The 22,577-nt window shown below is 37.0% G+C and overlaps 2 protein-coding genes across 2 annotated transcripts; both read left to right on the forward strand.

The window, feature by feature from the left end:
* The first annotated feature begins 101 nt into the window (after nt 1-101).
* LOC107039479 (DBF4-type zinc finger-containing protein 2 homolog) lies at nt 102-2,559 on the forward strand. The gene is made up of 3 exons (XM_015259097.1): nt 102-175; nt 1,791-1,915; nt 2,078-2,559. Exons 1-3 carry the CDS (start codon nt 102-104, stop codon nt 2,557-2,559), a joined length of 681 nt encoding a protein of 226 aa, XP_015114583.1.
* Nucleotides 2,560-3,419: 860 nt separating this feature from the next.
* Nucleotides 3,420-21,537, forward strand: LOC114841286 (hydrocephalus-inducing protein homolog). Its single transcript, XM_029126201.1, has 9 exons — nt 3,420-3,740; nt 3,825-4,023; nt 5,123-14,718; nt 14,902-15,180; nt 16,405-17,489; nt 17,545-17,617; nt 20,979-21,145; nt 21,224-21,428; nt 21,505-21,537. The coding sequence occupies exons 1-9, from the start codon at nt 3,420-3,422 to the stop codon at nt 21,535-21,537; spliced, it is 11,958 nt and encodes a 3,985-aa protein (XP_028982034.1).
* The last annotated feature ends 1,040 nt before the right edge of the window (nt 21,538-22,577 follow it).

A 22,577-nucleotide genomic window follows, 5' to 3' on the forward strand; every position in this document is an offset into this window, starting at 1 on the left:
ACTTGACGTATCAAAGTGAATAGGAGGAGGTACGTTTGACACATCAAAATTCTCGTGCAGTTGAATTCATTGAAAAAATTTTAATCTGAAAAAATATTGTCATGGCCCAGTGCAAGAAGAGTAACAGGAATTTTTTAGAGGAGTTGGGGAAGATCATTTGCGAGATTGAGACTCGGTTCGTCAAACCTAACTTTTCTTCAATGAATAATTTTTCCGTAGTGACCTTCACTTTTCCTCGTCCGGGGAGTGATATTGGTCCTTCCCCAAACTCGTAAAGGTGAAAAACATTACAGAAAAATATCGTTCACAACTGGTGCCATTGGGTTTTTTTTACTCGCGTGGTTGGCCAGTCCTCGCCTTCGGCTCGGGGCCAACTCCACACGCGTAAAAAACTCTACGGCACATGCCCTGAAATATACTACATCGAATTCATATAGAATAATAAAGTCATTGACTCCAGAATAGCTGCTCTTCGAGAGTTGCACAATCGTTTGGGGAATTATTGATTTTCCCTGATAGATCAAACCCAGAGTTAGGGGAGGTTGGGGTAAAACGGACACTTTCGACTTTTTTTTAATGTTAATGAGGGGTTGAAATGTTGATAAAATTTAATAATTTTCTTTTCAATACAAAGAACAATTCTTTCCCTTTGTGGTGAGCCTAAACTGAGCTCAATTAATAAATTTGTTTTTGAGTTATGAATAATTATAAAAAAGTCTAAGTGTCAATTTTACCCCACCCTCCACTAACTCTGAGTTTATGGAAAAAAAATCCAGCGAAGAAAGAGAAACTCTGGGAAATTTCCATGAATCTAGGGGTAACTGAGTTTGATTTATCAGGGCCACAAAATTATCCACAAAATTACCAAGAATTTCCTTTGTGTAGAGAATTTAAGGCTTGTCTTCACCGTATTTTTTTCATTTTTATCCCTGAAGTCCCCAGAATCCATATTCATTATACCCGTTTATGGGTACACTAATTGCGGGCGTAAACGGACATGAAAAATTGCAATCCTGAGGTCTAACGAAAGATCGTAACCTCCCACATGTCGGAAACTAGGTCTCGAGTGGGTGCTGTTTCCGTCGGAATTATAATTAGTGTTTGTTTCGAGAGTGGGATTCGGCCGTCATATTGGAAGATTGGTCGCCATATGGTGATTTGAAACACGAAAAGGGAGGTGAGATATATCCTCATTATTAGATACTGATCATCATTATTCCTCTCTGAGACCTAATTACCGACATATGAGATGTTATGATCTTTCATTTGACCCCTAAATCAGAAATTTCCATGTCTTTTTACGCCCGCAATTAGTATACCCGTAAACGGGAACAATGAGCATGGATTCTGGGGAATTTAGGGATAAAAATATTTAAAAAACGGTGAAGACAGGCCTTAATCGCGTTCAAAGAGCCTCGGAAATTTGTCTTATAATCGCTAGATTTCAAGATGAATGCATGAATTCAGTAGTGAAGTGGTCAATCGGTTTAAGTCGACTTAACTTGCAGTTGAGTTTTTGTTGAATAACTCGGAATTTATGAATGATAGCGAAATTTTTGTAAGATCTTTTTCGATAGTCATCACTTTTCTTAACAAAAAAAAATTTTAGGAAAATTTTGCTAAGTCCTTTAGTATTTGAGATATTCATCGAGAACTGGCGCTAGAATGGAATTGACTTAAACCATTTGACCACTTCACTACTGAACTGACTTCAGTGGTTTCGTCAGCCGAAACCACTGAAGTCAGTTCAATATTGATATTTTTAACTGATAGAAGTGATTAAAATTTAGAAAGCCAGAGCCAGAGTGCTGCAATATTTCCTGCCCCCCTTTCGGCTGTCCCTCGGGTCCCTGTCCTGGAATGTGCTGTTTCCAGGGGGTGGTGGACCCCTGTTGTGCTTCGAAAATGCCTAAATGTCCACCGCCATGCCCATCACCATGCCCGGCTCGATGTCCACCCATGTGTATGATCTCCTGTCCACCGAAATGTCCACCGCCATGTCCTCCTCCGTCCCCACAGATGTGTGTAATTTCCTGTCCACCAAAATGCCCTCCGCCATGTCCACCAATGTGTGTAGTCTCTTGCCCACCAAAATGCCCACCCCCTCCATGCCCTTCACCGCGTCCGCGCCTGTGTATACTCTCCGGCCCACCACCGTGCCCACCACAACAATCATGCCCTTCACCTTGTTCAAAACCTCAACCCAAATGCTGCGTTCCACTGAGCTTTCTGCAAGCTGCATGTGGACCCAAAAAATACTGCCTCCCTCCCCTGACGTTCCCACCCCCTAGCCGGAATGAAGGGATGGCCATGTGTCAAATGTCGCCCAACTGTTGTCCGGTTCCTTGTCCACTCCCCTGTCCCAAACCCTGTTCATCAATGATGCAAATTTGTTGTCCACCGCTATGTCCACCCCCTCATCAGATAAATTGTATGGCTTCCTGTCCAAAGCCATGTTGTCCACTCCCTTGTCCACCCCCATGTCCCATGTCTTGTCCCATGCCCTGCCCTATGCCTTCTCCTTGCACTTCGTTCATTGTGTCAATTCCACCTAGATAAACTGTATTATAACTACTCAATAAAAAAAATACAATGATTCATCTGTTCTGTGATTTTCATTTTCATTTCATTTTCCTCATCAACGTAAGAAGGAAGACTCAAGGACACAGGACAAAAATAAAGAGGAATTGAATAAATCAATTAATTTCTGAAGTTGTGAAGACAAGAAACTGAATTCAAAAATGATTTACGAAGAGATTTTTCTGCGATTATTTTTGAATGGAGTTGCCCTAGAAATATTTGGAAATTGGTCTGTACAAATTCTTTGGACTCGTCTTATTTGCCGGAATAAGCTAAATTATAATAACAGGGTATTGATTCGCTTTGCAGTCACAATTGGGCTATCAATTCAGTAGTGAAGTGGTCAATCGGTTTAAGTCAACTCAGCTCCCAGTTGAGTTTTTGTTGAATAACTCGGAATTGAAGAAAGATAACAAAATTCTTGAAAAATCTTTTTCGAGTCTTCACTTTTCTTTACAAAAAAAAATTTTTTGGAAAATTTAGCCAACTCATTTAGGATTTGAGATAATCATCGAGAACTGGCGCTAGAATGGAATTGACTTAAACCGTTTGACCACTTCACTACTGAATTATTGAAGAAATAAACTATTTTTATGGGCAATCACTTAGAGTCGATAATAAATGATGAGCCATAGATTCGCTTATTTGATAAGTTCATTTTTTGATAAAACATATCCGAAAGACCTGAAGTTGGTTTTCAATAGTGAAATTTTGAATTGTTCCTGAGACCGAGTCGATAACATGGCAATGTGTTCAATGAACTCAAACCCTTAAACATTGATGACCTCGAGATCGATTACAATCAGATGAAGGAATTGAATAATTGATAATTGAAAAAAATGGAGCCAGGACAATTTCGTGAAAAAGAATTCCATCGAAAACTTGACGTCATGAGTATCCTGTCACATTTCATTGAGCCAGGAGAAGAGCAATATGGTCAGGGCGACGAAGGAAGGGACAGTGCAGTATCCTTCACGCCTTCTCAGTACAAAACACAACTCCTTATGTCGACAGAGGATCGGCTCGAAATTCTGGCGACTGCAAAAACACAGTTCTTATATCCCAGCGAGCTTAAAGTGACGCCAAGCATCGTAATTTTCCAACAGTTTCTTGCTAAAAAGAAATACAATACCACAATTACAATCATAAATACAGATACGGTGAGTCAAATTCAATTTATTCACAAATTAATTTGATCCTTTCAGGTGAATTTTTTAATTTTATTCATCATTTTACACTTTTAGGAGTCGCATTTTGTTAAAGTTGTACCAGGATATAGCCCAGTATTTTCAATTGAGTTCAAGGGGTCGATTTTTAACACTAAAGTGGCACCTGGAATGTCTCATATTTATAACGTCAAATTTTCTCCAGACGACACCAAAGATTATGATTATCAATTGAATATATCGACTGATCTAGGATTTTTTTCGGTTCCAATAATTGGTGAGTGGACAATTCAGGAATATTAAACTCAGTAATGGAAAATCTCAAAAAATTGACAGCGCATTAAAATGTGAAGTGGTAGGTGTCCAACCCTAGTCAGGCGAGAAGTTTTCTTCTCATACCTATATTTGTCTAAGATTTATCTTAGGAACAAATGGGTTTAGGAGAACATATTAGGAGATACTTCCTCTGTAATAGTTTCCAAAATTCCAAAGTGGAGGTGTATATTGATAACACCTCCAAAAATTACTCAACGAGATTGTAGAATAATCACAACCCTCAAATCGCAAATAATTTCAGGGAATGTCATCCAAAATCTCGGACAAGAACTGATGAACAAATTATCGACGTAAATCATTCCATAATTTTTCCATTGGAATCCTGGTCAGCATTCGTAAAGTATGACAAATTGCAGAATGATATATTTCGATTCGAGTTCGTAATAGTATATTTTTCACACACCTACACGAAAAATTCGAATTTTTCTCCCTGATAAGCGGGAGGAAAGTGAGTACCTTTAACTCACTTTAAAGTAATCAGTACTTCCCTCCCAGGAGAACAACTTTCCGCCCTTGAGCAGAAAGTGTTCACTTTCCTCTCACTCATCAGAAAGCAAAATGCAAACTTTGCATTAATAACAAAGCAGGTGTATATGTATATGCAATCCTATCCTGCAGTAGAAAAATCCATTCTAGTCAGACACGAAACAATTGATAACAATGAAAGTATGTTGGGACCTAGTGGGATTAAACTAGAAGGGACTCCTGCTTTAGTCAGAGAATAGCCCCCAGTAGGTGTCATTCAACATTTTCTCCAGGAATTTCTGGAATTTCTCTTTTGAGAATATTTATATCAACAAAAAAGCTTTCCATGACGTTTACCTTTGAAGTAATTTTATGTCATTAGGCCCGAAAAGCGCGGCCTAACTGAGCGAAGCGAGACGACAAAATATCGCATGTCATACGGCGATAAAAGCATTATCTCGCCTTCTGCTCGGATTATAACCACATTCGCCAGATAATACTTTTATCGCCTGATGACATAATATATTATTTGAATGAGATTAATGTAGAAATTCTGGAAAATTGAATTGTTCCAGCTCTAGGTCCCAAACCCATCCTAAACTTTCCGGACATCATCACCCTTCCACCCACAGCCGTGAAAATCCCCTCCGCAATACCGCTCACTGTCCAAAACCTCGGGAGCGCCCCAGCAGTCTTCAAGCTATTGTCACTGAGCCCTCAATTCTCGATCAAACCCTCTAACGGGATCCTGAACCCTCACAAAAACCTCCAATTCACATTAAACTTCATGGCTCCATCCCTCGGAAACTTCACAGGTCTATTCTTTCTTAAATACGAAACAGGAGAACTAATAAGGATTAGGACCCAAGGATCCACTACCAATTGCAGAATCAGTTTGACCACCGAAAATCTCGCGATGGAGGACACATTCCTAGGATTATCTACTGACAAAACCATAAAAATCTTCAACGACAGTGACTACACCCTGGACTACCAATGGATGCGGTTCCAGAACCTTCTGGAAGACAACGAAGAGAAGGAGAAATTCTCCGAAATCTTCGCAACCGCAACAGACACAGAGACCCTCCGTTACACAAATCTTGAATACTTCGACATTTGCAACTCTGAAATCCACGAAAAAACGTGTGAGAGAATCCTCCAGGACGAAATAACATGCCTCACCACCGAAGACTTCCTCTTTTCCTCTAAAAATTTCGTTTTATGTCCAACAAGCGGCAAAATCTGGCCCAGATCTTCCACCCAAGTTCTAGTGACATTCCAGCCTCAGGTCATGGGGGAAATCGCAATTACAGCTTTTCTAGAAATTTCCGGAAGTGAACAAAGACTTCCCTTAAATATATCTGGAATCTGCAGAGGTCCAGAAATCAAACTTAATACATCGGCAATAGAAATAGAGAAGATCTACCTCTGCTCCACCCAGAACATTGAAATCATCAGTTCCAACGTGGGGTTCATCCCCGGGACTCTAGTTCACAGAGAAAAGCCTTCGGACTTCAGTGCAGTTATCAGAGTTTCTCCGCAGTCTCATGAACTCTATCCGAACGAATACAAATCTTTTAATCTATCATTCACGCCGTCAAGAACTGGAGAATTCGTCGAGAGGGTTGACTTCATCATTGAGGAGAGTTCAGAAGTCATGTCGGTGTACGTTACGGGCCACAGCATCTGCCCCAAGCTTTATTTCGATAAACCCTCGATTGACCTAGGAGTCACTGGAGTCAGCTTCACGTCCACTGAAGAAGTCACTTTGCAGAATCGAACGACAGTTCCAGTGAAATACAGGCTGCTAATACCAGACGATGTGGAAAAACCTCCAATGATATTCAACGCTTTTCGACTCTCAAATGCGTCGACCAATGAATCCACTTCCAGTTCAATTTCTCGAGAATTCTCGATATCTCCGAATCAAAGACTTCTGGAGCCTCAATCATCGGCAAAAATAATGGTAGAATTTACTCCAACTGTTGCGAGAGGAAGAAGACGGAATAATCTGACGATCGAGGTGGAAGGCTCTGATGGGGTCCAACAGGTCCTTCCGATTTTTTATCAATCCAAAGTCCCTGTTTTTGAGATTGAACCCAGCGGCGTTAATCTTCGCTCATGCTTCATTAATTTTCCCTATACTATTTCATTCAGCATAAAAAACGAGTCTGATGTCGATGGATTCTGCTATTTCCCCAGGCAATCTTGTTCAGAGAGATCCGGAATATTCTATTCGTTGTCCAGGAGTCAGTGGCATTTAAAACCAAAAGAATCGAAGAAAGCTTCAATCACGTTGATTATTAGATCGATTGGGCAACAGCCGATGGAGTTGTGTTTGTTGACACGTGGGGGAAAGAGCCAAAAGTACTTCCCAATTATCTGTGAGGGACAGGGACCTCGGATTTCGGTTCAACCCACTCATCTGGACTTTGGAGACGTGAAAGTTCTTGAGACAACATCAAAAAATCTGAAGATCATCAACGATTCTCCAATACCTGCAGATGTAAAAGTTTTTCTGAAGGACAAAACATCACCCTGGACGGTGTCTTCACCATCTACAGAAGTTTCAGCTCTGAAATCAATGGACATTGATGTTGAATTGATGTTGAGAGACCCTGGAACTCACTCTGACAAACTGATCCTTCAAATTCTGCACAGACCTTCAATTTCTGTAGAATTATCAGCTGTCGGCACTGGATCTTCCGTCATTTTCGATCCTGTAATCTTTCCTGAATTTTCATTCGGAGTTTTGTTGACGCATCAAGATAACATTCGAAAGATTATAATTAAAAATGAAGGAACTAAAATCCAAAAATTGTCTTTCTCTAATAATTTGGAGGTCAAAAATGTAAAAAGTCCGCCAACATCATCAACATTTTTCATTGAGCCATTTACGTTTGAGTTGGGCCCAGACGCAGCTCGAGAAATTAAAGTTCTCGCTCAGTCTGAGGCACCCGGAGATGTGCTGGAGCACTGGTGGATTCATGCGATGGCTGAAGGTCAACAAAGACGAGAAATCCTAGGAGAAAGTGTCTTCTCGGCTACCTTCGTTGTTCCTGCAATTAAAGTGAACAAGAAGCTGCTCAATTTTTTCGTCAATGTTGGGGCTGATGAGGAGAGTTGCTCAGAGGAACTCACAAAGGAATTTGAAATCAGTAATAGTTCGGGTTTGATGCTGCATGTGAAGATTTTGACGTCTGGAAGGTTCAGAATTGTTGGGGAGGAAGAGTCAACGGTGCAGATGATGAATATCGTCATCTATGATGATGATACTAGATTGGTCAAAGTATTTTTCGTGCCCGAAGAGGAGGAAAATGATTTCTTGTCGAAGGTTTACGATGGCAGGGTGAGGATTGAGTACGATGGAAGCTTCAACGGGATCAATATCAGGTGTAAAGCCTCCGTGAATTACCCTAATGTCACTCTTACTTCGAAAGAACTGGAGTTTGATGCTATTTTCGGAAATAACTGCGAGCGCCGTTTAATTATGAGAAACGAAGGACCTGTTCCAGTCCACTTTAATCTTTCTTGGGATAAAAATAGTGTTAAGAAGCATTTGATTGAATCTCGAACACCTTCGGATGAATGTGAGATTAATTCTGAAGAAGATTTTGAGGAGAACAACGCTGATGCGGACGAAGAATGTGGGAAACATGGGGAATTTATCAAGGAATCAATCAACGATTTATTTACTCTTGTAAAAACAAAAGGAATGATTCCACCAAATTCAGAAGAAATCATTGTCCTTAATTTTTCTGCCAGACGTCCGATGAATCTCAAAGCTCAGTTGCTTTGTGAAGTTCTCAGTGGTCGGAACGAAGTCATTAAAATTAATGCGAGAACTGATTTTGTGAGATATCATTTGACCCCGAAAATGATTGACTTCGGGTTTCAAAATATTCTGACTGAAGTTGATGAGGTTTTATTCCTCGATAATTCATGCGAAATGAATCTCTCCTTCAAAGTCGATCGCAGAGAAGATTTTGAAAATGCAAAAGGAATATTGGAGATTATTCCGAGCGAGGGAATTATCACTCGAAAGTCAAAGATTGAGTTTAAAGTGCTTTATCAATGTTTAATTTCTGGAAATTTCGAGGAAATTTTCACAATTCGAATAGAGAATTCATCGATAAATAATATAACTGTTCGAGGATGTGCGATTCTCCCACAAATTTACTTGGATTTATTCCACAATTGGGCAGAAAAAAATTATCCTTCAGCCAAAGAATATTGTGCACTGCAGTCTCTGGATGATTTCACCCAAATCGGAGAAGACTTTTCAGTGGAGTTGATCAGAAGTCATCACCGATTGACTGAGGACAATTGGACCATTATTTACCCCAACGAATGCTTCCAAACACGCCTCGACATCGACATGAGAATTGAACAATTTTTGGCAACAGAATTCATAAAAGCGAATCGTTCATTTCTTCTATCAACCCTTAAAGTCCACAAACCGGGGCCGATTCCTTATTTATACTCTGCAGAATACATTTTAGACATGAATTGCCTGATCGCAGGTCAATTAATTCATCAATCATTAATCATCTACAATTACTCACCTCAGAAAATCTCGATTAGAATGAAGCCACCGGAGAAGAAGAATTACTTATCAAGATATGGAATTATTGTGAAGTTCAGGGATCAAGTGACTTTGATGCCTCGAGAATTCTGCAAGCTTGACATCAGCATCAACCCTCCATGCGACATTTTCGCTGAAAACACCCAAAAAATAAAGAGGAAAGTTTATTTAGAAGTTACAAACGGCTGCACAGTTCCTATCTCCATTATTGGAACTGTTACATTTCCTCTTTTAAAGCTAAATACACCTGTTCTGAACTTTGGAGACGTTATCATCGGAAACTGTAAAGTCATGACCTTCGCAATTCAAAATAGTGGAATTGTGGACTGTAAATGGCGGATTATAATGTATTCTGAAGCTAAACCAACAGACTTTCCTTTCAGCCTGTCTGACGCAACTGGAACTTATTCTCCTGGAGAGTCTGGCGTCATCTCTGGTTATTTCAAACCTAGGAGGAGAGGAAGTTATGAAGTGGAAGTTGTTTTCGAGGTTGTTGAAGGAAGGAAGGAGAGTTTGAAGTTGATGGGTCGTGGTATTGATCAGAAATTGAGAATCAGTGAAGGGAGTATCATCTTTGCGCCCGGAGTTCCTGGGGCTACGAGTGAGAAGAAGGAATTCAGTGTTAAGAATTTATCGAAGAGTCCTTTGGAGTTTGCATGGCAGCATTTGGATAAAGTGGGGGTAGTGGAGGAGAGAGTTATGAGGGTTTTGATGCATTATTATGGGAGCAAGGAGATTCTGTTGCCTGTGAGACAGTTGGGGTCTGCTCTACCCAAGAAAATTTATGAATTTTATGAGGAATTGGTAACAGAAATGAAATCTCATTTTTGCAATGATGTTGGAGATGAATTACAGGGTTCAGCTGTTGGAAATGAAAATATTGGAAGTTCAACTGAGAAAGGGAACTCTGCACTAATTAATGAAGAAGAAGGAACAGAATCATTACAGGTTGATGAGAAACAGAAAAATCAGAAAGATTCAGGTTCAGGACTTTTCAAGGAGAAAAATTCAGTTCCGGCTCAGCGAATATCAAAAAATGGATCTATTAATGGTGAGATGAAACAATTATCTGAAATTGAGAAAACTCCAGAGGAAATAGGTGATTTGTTGCATAATTATATTGATAGACTCCACGAAGATTTGGAGTTTGCAAAAAAAATGAAAGATCCTGTTTCAGCGATTTTTGCTGAATTGAATTCGCCTACTGAAAATTCTGAACTGGATGAGAAAGTGAATATTCCGAAGGATAAGAGTTTTATAATTTTCTATGGAGCTCCTTTCACGAAGTATCAAGAGACAGCATGCAAAACTGCGAAACTACTTGATATCCCTCTTCTAAATCTGGATTCTGAAATAACTAGAGCAATCGCAACAGGAGAATCCTCCACTTCCTCAAAAGTTAGAAGAATAATTGATGAAAAATATGAAGAATTATTGATGAAGGCTCAGAAATTCATTCAAGATGATGACTTGACATCAAGGAGAGATAACTCCGAAAGAGCTCTAGATCGTGAAGAAACTGAAGATTATCTAAAAGGAAATGTTGATTACACTTTCGTCAATCCTCCCGATCCTCTCATTTCTTTCAGGAAAATTCCAGACTCAGAAGAATTAGAAATATTGGATGTTTTGAGTCAATACGAGTACAAAATTGACGCTATAAATTCATTACAAAAGATCCTAGAAAAATCCGAAGGAGTCGCGAAGGGAAAATTGAAAGTGAAGGGGGCTGAAAAAAATTTAAAAAGTATCAAAACAACACAGAAAGAAACATTGGTGAGCATTGAAGTCGATTCATTTACCGAAATATTAAAAGAAATTTTGATGAAGGAAGAATTTAAAGATGGATTCGTTCTCCAAACCTTAAATAACGCTTTCATAGATGACCACTCGACTACTTTCTCAAAAATTATAGAGTCAATACCCCCAGAATCCCTCACATTTATAAATTTCCATAATTCTGTGGAAACTTATCAACAAAAAGTCACGGAGAAAAGAGATCAACTCGCAAAAGAGGAGAACGACAAATTATTATTACAACTTAAAGTGATGGATGAAATGTCCCTATCAGAGTTTGAAGGGCTTTCGGAAGATGATAAGAATCTATTCTTTGAGAAAGTTCAGCGACCGAGGATCGAAGAAGCTCGAGAGCGACGTGAGAAGTTCAAAAAGAAAATATCAAAATCGAAAAGCGAAGAAGAATCCCCCAAATCTCCCAATTTTTTCCCCGAAGACACGCAATCTTTATCATCACCAGCACCCGCACCAGCTGATAAACCCAAAAAATCTTGGAAAAAGAAAGGTCAAGCGCCAGCTAAAGATAGAAAATCAAGTGGAGATGCAAAAAGCGATAAAAAACAAGGGAAAATTGAAAATGGAGAAAGGAGCAGCCGAAAAGAAAAGCAAGTAGAAAAAACATCACATGACCAGATGGTCGCTGAAGCTATGGAGCTTTACAACAGGAATGTAGACACAATTAAATCAATGATCGATGATAAATCGAACACTTGGCTGGCTGCCTTCCCCGACCCATGGGATCCAACAAATTATGACTTCATAATTGATCAAATTTGTCAAAACGTTCCGAAAAAGGAGACTAAATCGACAGAAATTCAAAATTTTGTTCCTCAAATCGAAGAGAAAATGTATTCTCTTTATAGCTACAATAGAAATAAACGATTTTTCTCAACTTTGCCTGATGAAGTTCCCTTCCAGATTGAAAACATTCACGAAAGTGATGAAGGAACTGTGGATTCTCGAACTATTTTAGACCCAGGCGAAGCAAAACGTTTTAAAGTTGTATTTAATCCCCAAGAAACTGGGGAACTTCATCAAGATTTTTTGCTGAATATCATTGGAAATAATAACCAGGTGCATCGAATCAGCTTATCTGGAATTGCTGATATTCCTCGCTTGAACATGGACCCGAAATCGATATTCACAAGAATAAAAGAAACAAAAGTCGATGAAATTCATGATCCGACATTTTTCGTGGACACGAAAACCTTCGATTTTGGATTTTTACTGACTCCAGAGAACGACAAGAAAGAAGCAAGAGTTCATCACAAGATTTCTAAATTAAATTTTGCTAATTGTTCACTGATAAACGTTGATGTTCAGTTTTCGTTGCTGAATGGACACTCAAAAGCCTTTTCTCTTAATAAATCATCAGCTTCAGTTCCTCCGGGAGAGAAAGAAGTCCTTACCATAATGGCTACAGCCCCTCAGCTGGGTCCCAACACTGATAAATTGCTGGTAAAAATTTTAAATAATCCCCAAGTTGAAGAAATAATCTTAAAATCCTCTGGATGCCAGTTGGACATCGAAATTGATGGAAAAATCCTGAACTTTGGGCGAATTTTGTTGTACAGAAAAGACTGCAGGAGAGTTATATTGAAAAATAAAACTCCAATTCGAGTATTTTGGAGGATTATGGAATCCAATGACGAAAGTGAAATCAACTCTCAAATATCTTTTTCATCATCTTCCGGAGTAATCGAACCGCTGAATGAAACTCATTTTGATATTTATTTCCACGGACAACTCGTTGGCATCATCGACAAGGAATCAATCCGATTGGGCATATTTTTATTTGAAAATGACGAAGAATCATTACTAACTGAAAATATCAAAATTTCTGCTGAAGTTTATGACGTTTCTGTGGACGTCAACGGTGCAAATCCAATTGATCTAAAAACTCTGAAAATAGGAGAGAAAGCTTCCGAAGTTTTTTCGCTGAAGAATCGAGGACAGTATGATATAAATTTCGTCATAGAACTTGAAAGACTCAAAAAACTCTCGGGACTCGATAAAAAATTATTCAGAAATTTCAATGAACATCTGAAGATAAATCCTCTAGCTGGAACTCTAGTTCGAGACAAATTAACATCAATAAATCTAGAGTTCACACCTAAAATGGAAATAAAATTGAAAAATTTTCCAATTATGAAATGCAATCTCTTCGATATTTCGAAAGATGCCGCACTAATTGCAGAAATACCTTTAACAATTTCAATTACCGCTCAATACTCGAAATTCACTATCGAACCTTACCCAGAATTATTTTGCGGTTCAATCCCCATCTACACCCACAAAACTACGTTTTTCTCCATCAGAAACACCGGAATTTTTCCAGTCGAATACACAATCGCTTCGAAATCTTTCCAAACCACCGAAGCAGCGGAAATAACAGAGATTTTTCCTCCGAAACTTCCAAAAAATATAGCCAAGAAGAAAAGAAAAAGATCAATCGTTGATATTCCCTCAAAGAACTCAAAAAAATCCCCAATACCATCGACATCCGAGAACAATCCCTTGAATATTGGCCCCTTCACTCTAATCAAACAAGAAGGAACAATAGCTGTTGGAAAGATGACTGAAATCACAATTGATTGTTATCCAGAAGTGGAAGGAAAATTAAGTAACGATGTCTACATAAAATGTTCTAATTCCCCTCCTGAAAACCAGAGTGGGCGCCCATTGATCCTCAATTTAGACTCCTGCATACCGACAATTAATTTCGATGACTTCACATCGATTTTTTATCAGAGCCATATTGCAGAGACAATCGATAATTTTTCCTGTACGTTTGACGATTCCCATTCAATTTTCTCGAAAGAAGACAGAACTCTCTATTTTGAAAAAGTCATTGTTTCGAATATTCATGAAGTTGGGTTGAAGTTATATAATCCTGGCTTGGTTCCAGCGGAAGTTAAAATGACCCTTCAGTCGAAAGGGATTAATGAAAAAGCTGATGTCTTTGACATTGAACCTCGAAGAGAGATGATTCCGCCAATGAGCAGTCGAATTTTCACGGTGTCTTTCACTCCGGCCTGCATGGAGAATTATTCCTGCATCCTGGAAGCAACAGTTGTCCTTCCAGATCACCTAGAGTCTCAAAAGCTCTCTGTGAAATTGAGTGGAGAGGGCTGCATTCCAGAAATCACTTTCATAGAGCCGAGCCACTTATGCAAATATGGAAATGCTTCTTTGGATTTTGGAAAATCTCTGTTGGGAGAGACCCAGACTGAAACTATTGTTCTCAAAAATACTGGAAAAGTCAACGCTAAAATTATCGCGGAAATCGCTGATGATATTCGTTCTCTCTACTATTTAAAAATTGGTGATGCTGGAAGAGATATCCACGGAGTACACGATTTGAGAAATAATTTTGTAGAGATTATTTGCAACTGTGGAGACACGTCAAAAATTTCTGTAGTATTTGAAGCAAGAGAAATTGGAATTTTTGAAGCTCTTGTTCGAATTTTTGTGAGCGATAATCCTTACGAAATTACAAATATTGATCTGAAGGCTGAGGGGTTCATTGAGTCTGTGGTTATCAAAGGTTTAGCTTTGACGGAAGGGTTTCGAGATAATAGAATTGTGGAGGAAGATAAGTTTGTCGTTTCAAGTGAGGAAAAGGGAAAATATAAAAAGAAGAAAGGTGGCATAACTAAGAAAAGGAAGAAATCTTCTCCTATGGCGGAAGCCATTGTTGAAGATGCTTCAAGATCTGTGACTTTGGCTTATGAACTTCGTGTTGGAATTTGCTGTGTGGAAGAAGAACGAGTTCTGGAATTCGACATCGTGAATACTTGTGAAGATAAATGTTTCAGATTCGAGTTTAATAGCCACGAAAATGTCCATTTCATCCCGTCGGTTGGTCATCTCAATTCTCTAGAGAATAGGAAGATTATTATGAAATTTTGTGCTGGAGAAATCGTTACTTATGAACGATTGTGTTTGAATTGCTCTATTGACGAAATTCAGCTTTTGGAGATTTCTGAAGAATTTCTCGTCAGCTGGGATGACCAACAGACAACTGTTGCCGTGGAGGAGGTTATTGAGTCAAATTCGGAGGAGGGAAGTTGTGAAGGGGATAATTATGTAGTTTTGAGGGAGATTAATTATCGTACGGAAGAACCTCATTACGAATTGATTCGCAAAGACTCAGAAATCATTCAGTTGGTGGTCTCTGCTGTGGCCGCTTGGACTACTTATTATTGTCCAGTGGAGGAAATCAATTTTGAAGATACTTTCGTACTTGAGGTGAGTCTTTCGAACCATTTTTCGACGTTCAATCGATTTGTTTATGAATATTTAATACATCTCTATAGAAACCATTTCAGTAGAATAATTTAGATAGAAAAAGCATAATCTATTGATTCTTCCTATAAAATTATGTGGTTAACTAATAAGGTTTTTATTAAAAATCGAATAGATTTTTCTGTATTTGTGATTAGCTATACCACGGGGGAAAAAATACTCAAAAAATAACTGTACAATGTAGCTAATCGGAGAGCAAAATTATATTTCAGGAATTCTTATTTGAAATCAACCAAACAATGTAAGATAAAAGATAATTTTTTTCCTTTAGAACATAGAACAATGTCCTTGCAAAGGAAGAGAAAAATTGAAAGTTTTTGTTGCGAAAGTACAAAAAGGGCAGATAAATTTCACCTTATTTTCAGGGAATTTTTATGGAACACTGATTAGTGATATCTATTTCACTTTTGCGTAATTTTTCGTTGATTTTTTTCCGCTAGGTTTTTTTGTGAAATATTCTCATACGTGTTTTTCAACAGACCACTAGATTATATTTCGCAAAGAGCAACGAAATCAATACATTTAGGGAACTAGACCTGAAATATTTCGATATGAGTGCGTAACAGTATCTTTTGATGTGTTGAAAGCGCGTCGCGCTAGCCGAAAACAAGTTTCCTACCAGTATCGAACCTTTTTTATTTCCGAACAAAAGTTTTGTAATCGTTGATTTTTACGATCTTCTAATTTTACCTGAAAATGATGTAGAATGGCATGAAATGTGACGATATGATTTTTAAAATAAATTTTCAGAGAAAAAGGAATAAAGTTGAAGCTAAAAATCTAAAATGTCGTACTATAATTACTATTGTTTAGGAGCATTTCTGATTGAAATTTCAGCCCAATCACTCGAATAGTTTTTGAAATACAGCAATTTCTCAAAAATCTTTATAAATATCTTAATTATCCTTATTATAATACCTATCAAATCAAGTTACAATATCCCGACGTAACTAGCGACTGCTTGTTTTTACCACAATACGTGTGGAATGGGATTTTGCGCACACAAAACAGGCGTAAAACATCACTTCATACACAGCGTGATGAAAAAGATCATTCAATATTTTGCTCTAAATCCACGAGTTTCACAGATATTCACAAAAAAATTCGCATAAATGCCTGCACTCCCCCCTATTTATCTAACCCTTGGTTACTATTTTCAATTTTCAGAAAAGAAATTTCACCTTTGAATTGACGAATCCCGGAATCATCAACGTAATTTACTCATGGAAGATTATCGATGATAATCATCATTCCATGAATTATTTCGAAAAACAGCCAAATGACAATTCCCAGAATTCCCTCGATTCTATTGAAGAATTTAATTACGAGAACAAGACACAGCACTGGAGAGCGGATGTCAGTATCGAATATGAATTGGCAATAATCTCAAGGTGTTTTAAAATTCTCCCTGAAACCGGAGTAATACTTCCAAATCAAGCAACCGAGTTTCATCTCACATTTTCACCTGAAGAGGAAACACAATACAATGCAAGCCTCCTCTGCGAGATCGCCTATCTCGAACCACAAATCCCTCAGTTGAAAATCCCAATCAGCGGAAAGGCTCTTCTCCCGCATTATCACTTCGAAATCCCTGAATTCGGAAATGACTATTTGAACACGATTAAAAATGTCGAGAATTTACCAGAAAATATTCAAATAGTAGAATTCAGAGTCATTGGAGTTGGAGGTCACCACACAAAGCAATTTAATTTAATTAATCCCACAGATGATTCATATAAATTCAGATGGAAAGAGGAAACACTTAGAATAATTAAAAATGCTCAGAAATTCCCGTATTTTCATTGTGAAAGTGTCAAAGGAATTGCAGCAGTGAGGGAAAAAACGCAAATGTCATTTTCATTTTTTGCGAAAGATGTTGGGACTTTCGAGTCTTTATGGGAGTTTTGTATTGATGAATATGAAATAACAGTACCTTTCCTGTTAGTGGGAGTCGTATCGGAGCCCCAGATCACCTGCTGTCCATTGAGAGTAGAGCTGAGGCCGACGGTCGCAGGTAATTCAATCGATTTCAAGATAATAATAGTAATAATCATGGCAATGGACTTTGACGCGTTTTGCGCTAATTTTAAAGGAGATGTAGTCCAGGAATCTATTATACTTACGAATTATGAGGAAAATTCGTTGGACTTTTCTGCGGTCAGAAATTCGTTGTTTTCGAAGGGAGGATTACAGCGATTATTCGTGGAACCGATGAGTGGAAGTTTAATGCCGAAGGATGAAAAATCATTGATGTAAGGTTTTATCTGATTTAATCGATTCAGTTATGGATTATTGACGGTGATGTAGGAAAATAGTATTTTTCGTCACTGCGGCGAAGACAATTTTCCAGGCGAATATGTGGTTGCAGGACATGCCGAAGGCAAGTTCTGCATGCATATTCGCTAGAAATTTTTTTTGACACTGCTGCTACGTCCACCTTGTGCCGAAAAGTGCCTTTTCGTTTACGAGTAAACGAACAAGTCACAGTTCGGCCACTCGCTGAACGTAACATCACTGTCAAAAAATATTGATCGATACATGTGAGACGGGAATTTTCAGCTCGTGTAATTGGCAGTTCTCGGCTTCGCCTCGGGCTGCCAACTTCACACTCGTGGAAATTTCGTCTCACTCGTCTCGAAATATACTATTTTGTCATTTCGGCCGTAGATCGCTGCCTACAGTCGTTATGGTAAAATAGTATATGAACAGATCCACGCCAAATCAGCAAGCTAAAAAAGTCCATGCTGGGGATTTTCGTCTTATTTTTTTTCTGAAAAGATGATTAGACAAAAATTTTGAAAAAAAATTGAAAAATATTAATAATTGAGGAGTTATGATTTTTTTGAGAATTTCGAGTTTTTGTCAATGACTTTTTTTCAAATTGGCCCCAATATCTCACCGAGGTTCCATGCTATCAAATCGTCCTTTAGCACACTCAAAGAACATGAAAAACCTTTCAAAATGAGCTCTCATACATAGCATTATCTTTATTTTGACGAAGTTTATACAAGAAAACGTGTTTTTTTTGTCAATCGTTAATTACTCAAAAAGCTCATTTTGTTTAAATCTGAAATTTTCAATAAAAAATTTCAATAAAATAAGAAGAATTTTGGCGCCAATTAGAGTTTGTCTTTCGCCGTAGTTCGGCGGTTATTAATTTTTTCAGTGAGACAAGTATTGAAAATGACCGACAATCGCCATTATTCATGCAATTATCTCTTAAATAGGTGAATATTTAATTAAATATTAGCAAATAGAAGGGTCTGATAGCATTGGGAATTTCAATATAACTCGCATGTCATCCATACTCGTCTAACTCCTATGTTTAGCTAATATGTAACACTACAAAAAAATCTTCCCGGGCTATTGCGATAGTTTTTTTACTCGTGTGGTTACCCAATCCATATGAGTAAAAAAATCCATCGCAACAGGTCGACAAAAATACTATAAAAGCACTAGATTTTTTGATTATTTGCTCCATTCTGATACATGCATAATTCAGCCATTCAATCAAAAGAACTATTTCTTGATTTAAATAGGAGGAATATAATCCAATCAATCCGAGTTTCTGACTCATTTTGAGTATAAAAACAAGTTGTCACATACTTACATACAGACATGACCCTAAAAACATCATTTCTTTGTGTTTCATAATATTCTAGACCACTTGCAATCAAAATTAGAAAATCGGAAAATAAGGCTTCCATTCGGAAGCAAAAAATTATTTTATGAAAATTGGCATCGAGTAGAACATCGACTTGAATCAAGTCGCCAACTCGATTCGACATTTTTAGGATATCCGAGATTCTTAACTTAATTCAATCCTACTCAGATCAAGTAGAGGCTCCCGATTGAATCAAGAATTTGGTTTTTGTATCGACGAAAAAATATTCATATCAATATTATAGCAATAACAATAATAGTGATAAACATAATTGTAATCATTATAATTATTTAGAAAATAAATCGTTAGGGCAAAAAATGATAACAACCCTTTGTAGTGAAAATTTATTAGCTTAAAAACTTCATTTGATTATTTCCAAAAATCAAATTCTCCTGTTCTCAATTAATTTGAATTCTTTTTTTTGTTTCATCTTTAGAATCAAATTCAAACCGACAACCACTGGTAATTTCGATTTTTCTCTGGAAATCGAAATCGAGAAGATGAGAAAACCATTGAATGTTCTCATTGCCGCACGAGTGTGTGAAGTCATACCTCGTCTAGTTTATATCGACAGTCATGACGAGGCGGTGGAACTTCGATCAAATTATGAAAATGTAATGGACTTGGGAAAAGTGATGATCAAGAAATCGATAATTGTTAACTTCGAATTATCGAATATGGGGGAACTACCCTTTCACTACCAATGGAATCTAGGAATGGAATCCACTGCAATTAGCAAAAATATTTATAATATAAAAATCGAAGCTGCTGAAGGAGAAGTTCAGAGCATAGAAACTATAACAAGTTGTTTGAGTTTGATGACTTTGAAGAGAATGAATTTGAAGAATCATCAATTAACTATGAAGGTATCAAATTTCCCACTTGGTCCATTAAACATCAAACAATAATTTTAAAAAATAATCAACTTATCAATTATTATTGGCTTATTCTTAACTTAATCTAGTGAAATGATGAAAGGAGATAAGTCCAGAAAAAAAGGATTTACAAATTTTCATTTTCCTTTTTTTCCGAATATCTTCGGAAATAGTTTAGCGAAAAATCTCAATAAATTTTATTTACAGACAATTTTGCAGAGAAAACTAGCGAATTTGGTACGAAAAACGATTCGATTTCCATTCAAATTAGATTAGTTTTGCAGCTATAGTTCTGTAGCTTTATAGCGTATTTTTTAATGGAAAATATTCAATAGAACCAATTTTCAAGGAAAAATTAATAGATGATCTTTCTATACAACTTTTCCGATTGAGATATTTTGTCTGTGAATTCCTCGATATAAATTTTTCAAGTAGTCCCACTTTATTTTTCATTTTCTCATTTGAAACATCGCACAAAAAACTCTTAAAATTTGCCCCAAAATATTGCTATAGAACAAAGCTGAATAAAATAAGTTTCATAGAAAAATTAAATCCTATTGATTTTTTTATATAGAATTGTTTCTATTGAAGATTTTTGTTAAAGAAAAGCGTCGAAAAGCTGCAAAATTTTTTTAATAGAATCGGCGAAATCTAATAGAATTTTTTAGCGATTTAGCTAAGTTTGCTATGAAATTTGTTCCTGTGTGCCAGACATTGGCATAATCATAAATTTTAAATAACGTTAAATTTAGAATCACTCATTTGTTAATATTACTCAACAATTTTCTAATTATTAAATTAATCATCAATTAAGCATTCAAATTCTAATTATTTTATCAATGAATAATTGAGTTCCGGAGATTGACGATTATTTGGCTAAAATCCTTTTATGAAATTTAGAAATATTTACTTAATAGTCAACTGACAATTCCATATTGTCAATTGTTCAATTCATAGCTAATTGAAAGTTTAAATTATCAATTATTTTATTATTTTTCAAATTTCAATAAAGATAAGTAAACCTTAATTATTGTAAGGTGCAACTTCTCATAATATTACTAAACTCATGACTGAGGTCGACTCCTGGTGTGTGTCAAAATTCAATAGTTGTGGAGATATTCATGCAATAGTTCATACGAAATTATTCGAGTCATCTCTCTTCATTTCTTTCCCACTCCGCTACTTAATTATTCCACTTCCAGATAATAAAAGGTCCAATATTCACGATATTATTGAACGCCTCAGCGAAATCTCCATCTGTAGAATTCAGCTTTACGCAGCACGACTTCGGGGCATGTTATATCAGAGACCAATCACAGCCCTACGAAGTTATTCTAGGAATTTCAAATAATGAGGAAACACCTGCCATGTAATTTGCAATATGATTTTTTATATCATACTTTTCGAGCCCCTGAAATTCATCGATAATTTTTATTTCATTCATCAGAGTAGAAGTTCAGGCAGAAAATTTACAGAATTTCATAGTCAACAGTGGTCCTCTTTCTCAAGCAATTTCTACTCAAAATCCAATCTCTGTGCCTATTTATTTTCAACCTGTGGACGAACAGAAATATGAAGAGTATTTAACATTTATTGTGAACTCTACGATTGACAAGAGAATAACATTGCGGGGCGAAGGAATTTTTCATAAAGTAATTTATAAATAAATTGAATAATCTTGGATTATGACAATCACTTCAAATCGAATGAATTGGATAAATTTTGCAGTATTTCCCTGGCGAAAAAATTGAAAGCGCTTAAAATTGATTTCACTTTACAAAATTACCGGCGGAACGCTCCAAAAAACACATCCAAATCCGAGCCAAGTCTTTTAATTGCCAGTTTTCTATTGGAAAATTACCAATAAATAGACTGGTATTTTTTCATGAATTTCTAAAAATTTATATCAAATCGTCATTGCCACGCTTTCCTGATCACGGTGGCAGAAATATTTGCTACGGTGAAAATTCAACATAACACATCAATTCAACACAAAGTATTGTCATTACACAGTCTAGTCAAAACATAGTGTATTCAATCCATAGTTTATCCAACACATACATATCGGATACATATTGTGACACATATTTCGGATTCTACATAAATTTGAAAATACATGAGTCATTGACTGGCCTGTATTTTAATCGGAATAAAAATCAAAACAAATTTGAATGTCAGCGGAAATACCTGCCAAAAATTAATAGGAAGTTCAATCGAAATTCAATAGAATTTTTTAACAAATCCCCTAGGCTTTTCTATTAAATTTTTTTCGTGTATGAATGAAAGCCGATGGGCTACTCACCTCCGAAATCATAGCGCACCTCTAGCATGACATCATTCCGATGTCATGTGAAATTGTCGAAACCACTGAAATCAAGTGATTTCAGCTCGCCGAAATCATTTTCGACATTATCTCCGAAATCACGTGAAATTGTTTGAAATCAATGAAATCAGCGAAGTCAGTGGCGTACTGGCGTACTGCGAACCGTGTAACTAATTCATGATTTTGAAATTGACACTCCTGCCAACGATGATAATAAAATGCCGTACTTATTGCCATAGTAAAATGGTAAAATGGACCGCATTTTCATCGTCACTTTGCCCCACCTTTCTTATTTATCAACTTAATTTTGCTGAAATCACTGATTTCGAATTAATGAAATCATTCGAAATCATGAAATGACCTGTGACGCTCGAAATCGCCGAAATCATTTTTTCCAAAATCGCTGAAATCACCCGAAATCAGCGTAATTACGAAATCATTGTGTCAGTCAATTATGGAGTGAGTAGCCCCTCGAAGA

Source organism: Diachasma alloeum, unplaced genomic scaffold (genome assembly GCF_001412515.2).
Source record: "Diachasma alloeum isolate Michigan unplaced genomic scaffold, Dall2.0 Dall_scaffold_00300, whole genome shotgun sequence".
NCBI classification, from domain to species: Eukaryota; Metazoa; Arthropoda; class Insecta; order Hymenoptera; family Braconidae; genus Diachasma; species Diachasma alloeum.

Excerpts from the sequence above, each read along its gene's own strand:
- LOC107039479 (XM_015259097.1), top strand. The coding sequence starts at position 102 with ATGGCCCAGTGCAAGAAGAGTAACAGGAATTTTTTAGAGGAGTTGGGG. Across the intron at positions 176-1,790 it reads ATTTGCGAGATTGAGACTCG|AAAGCCAGAGCCAGAGTGCT; the intron begins GTTCGTCAAACC and ends ATTAAAATTTAG. Across the intron at positions 1,916-2,077 it reads TGCTTCGAAAATGCCTAAAT|TCTCTTGCCCACCAAAATGC; the intron begins GTCCACCGCCAT and ends CAATGTGTGTAG.
- LOC114841286 (XM_029126201.1), top strand. The coding sequence starts at position 3,420 with ATGGAGCCAGGACAATTTCGTGAAAAAGAATTCCATCGAAAACTTGAC. Across the intron at positions 17,490-17,544 it reads AAGGATGAAAAATCATTGAT|GAAAATAGTATTTTTCGTCA; the intron begins GTAAGGTTTTAT and ends ACGGTGATGTAG. Across the intron at positions 21,429-21,504 it reads GCGAAGGAATTTTTCATAAA|TATTTCCCTGGCGAAAAAAT; the intron begins GTAATTTATAAA and ends TAAATTTTGCAG.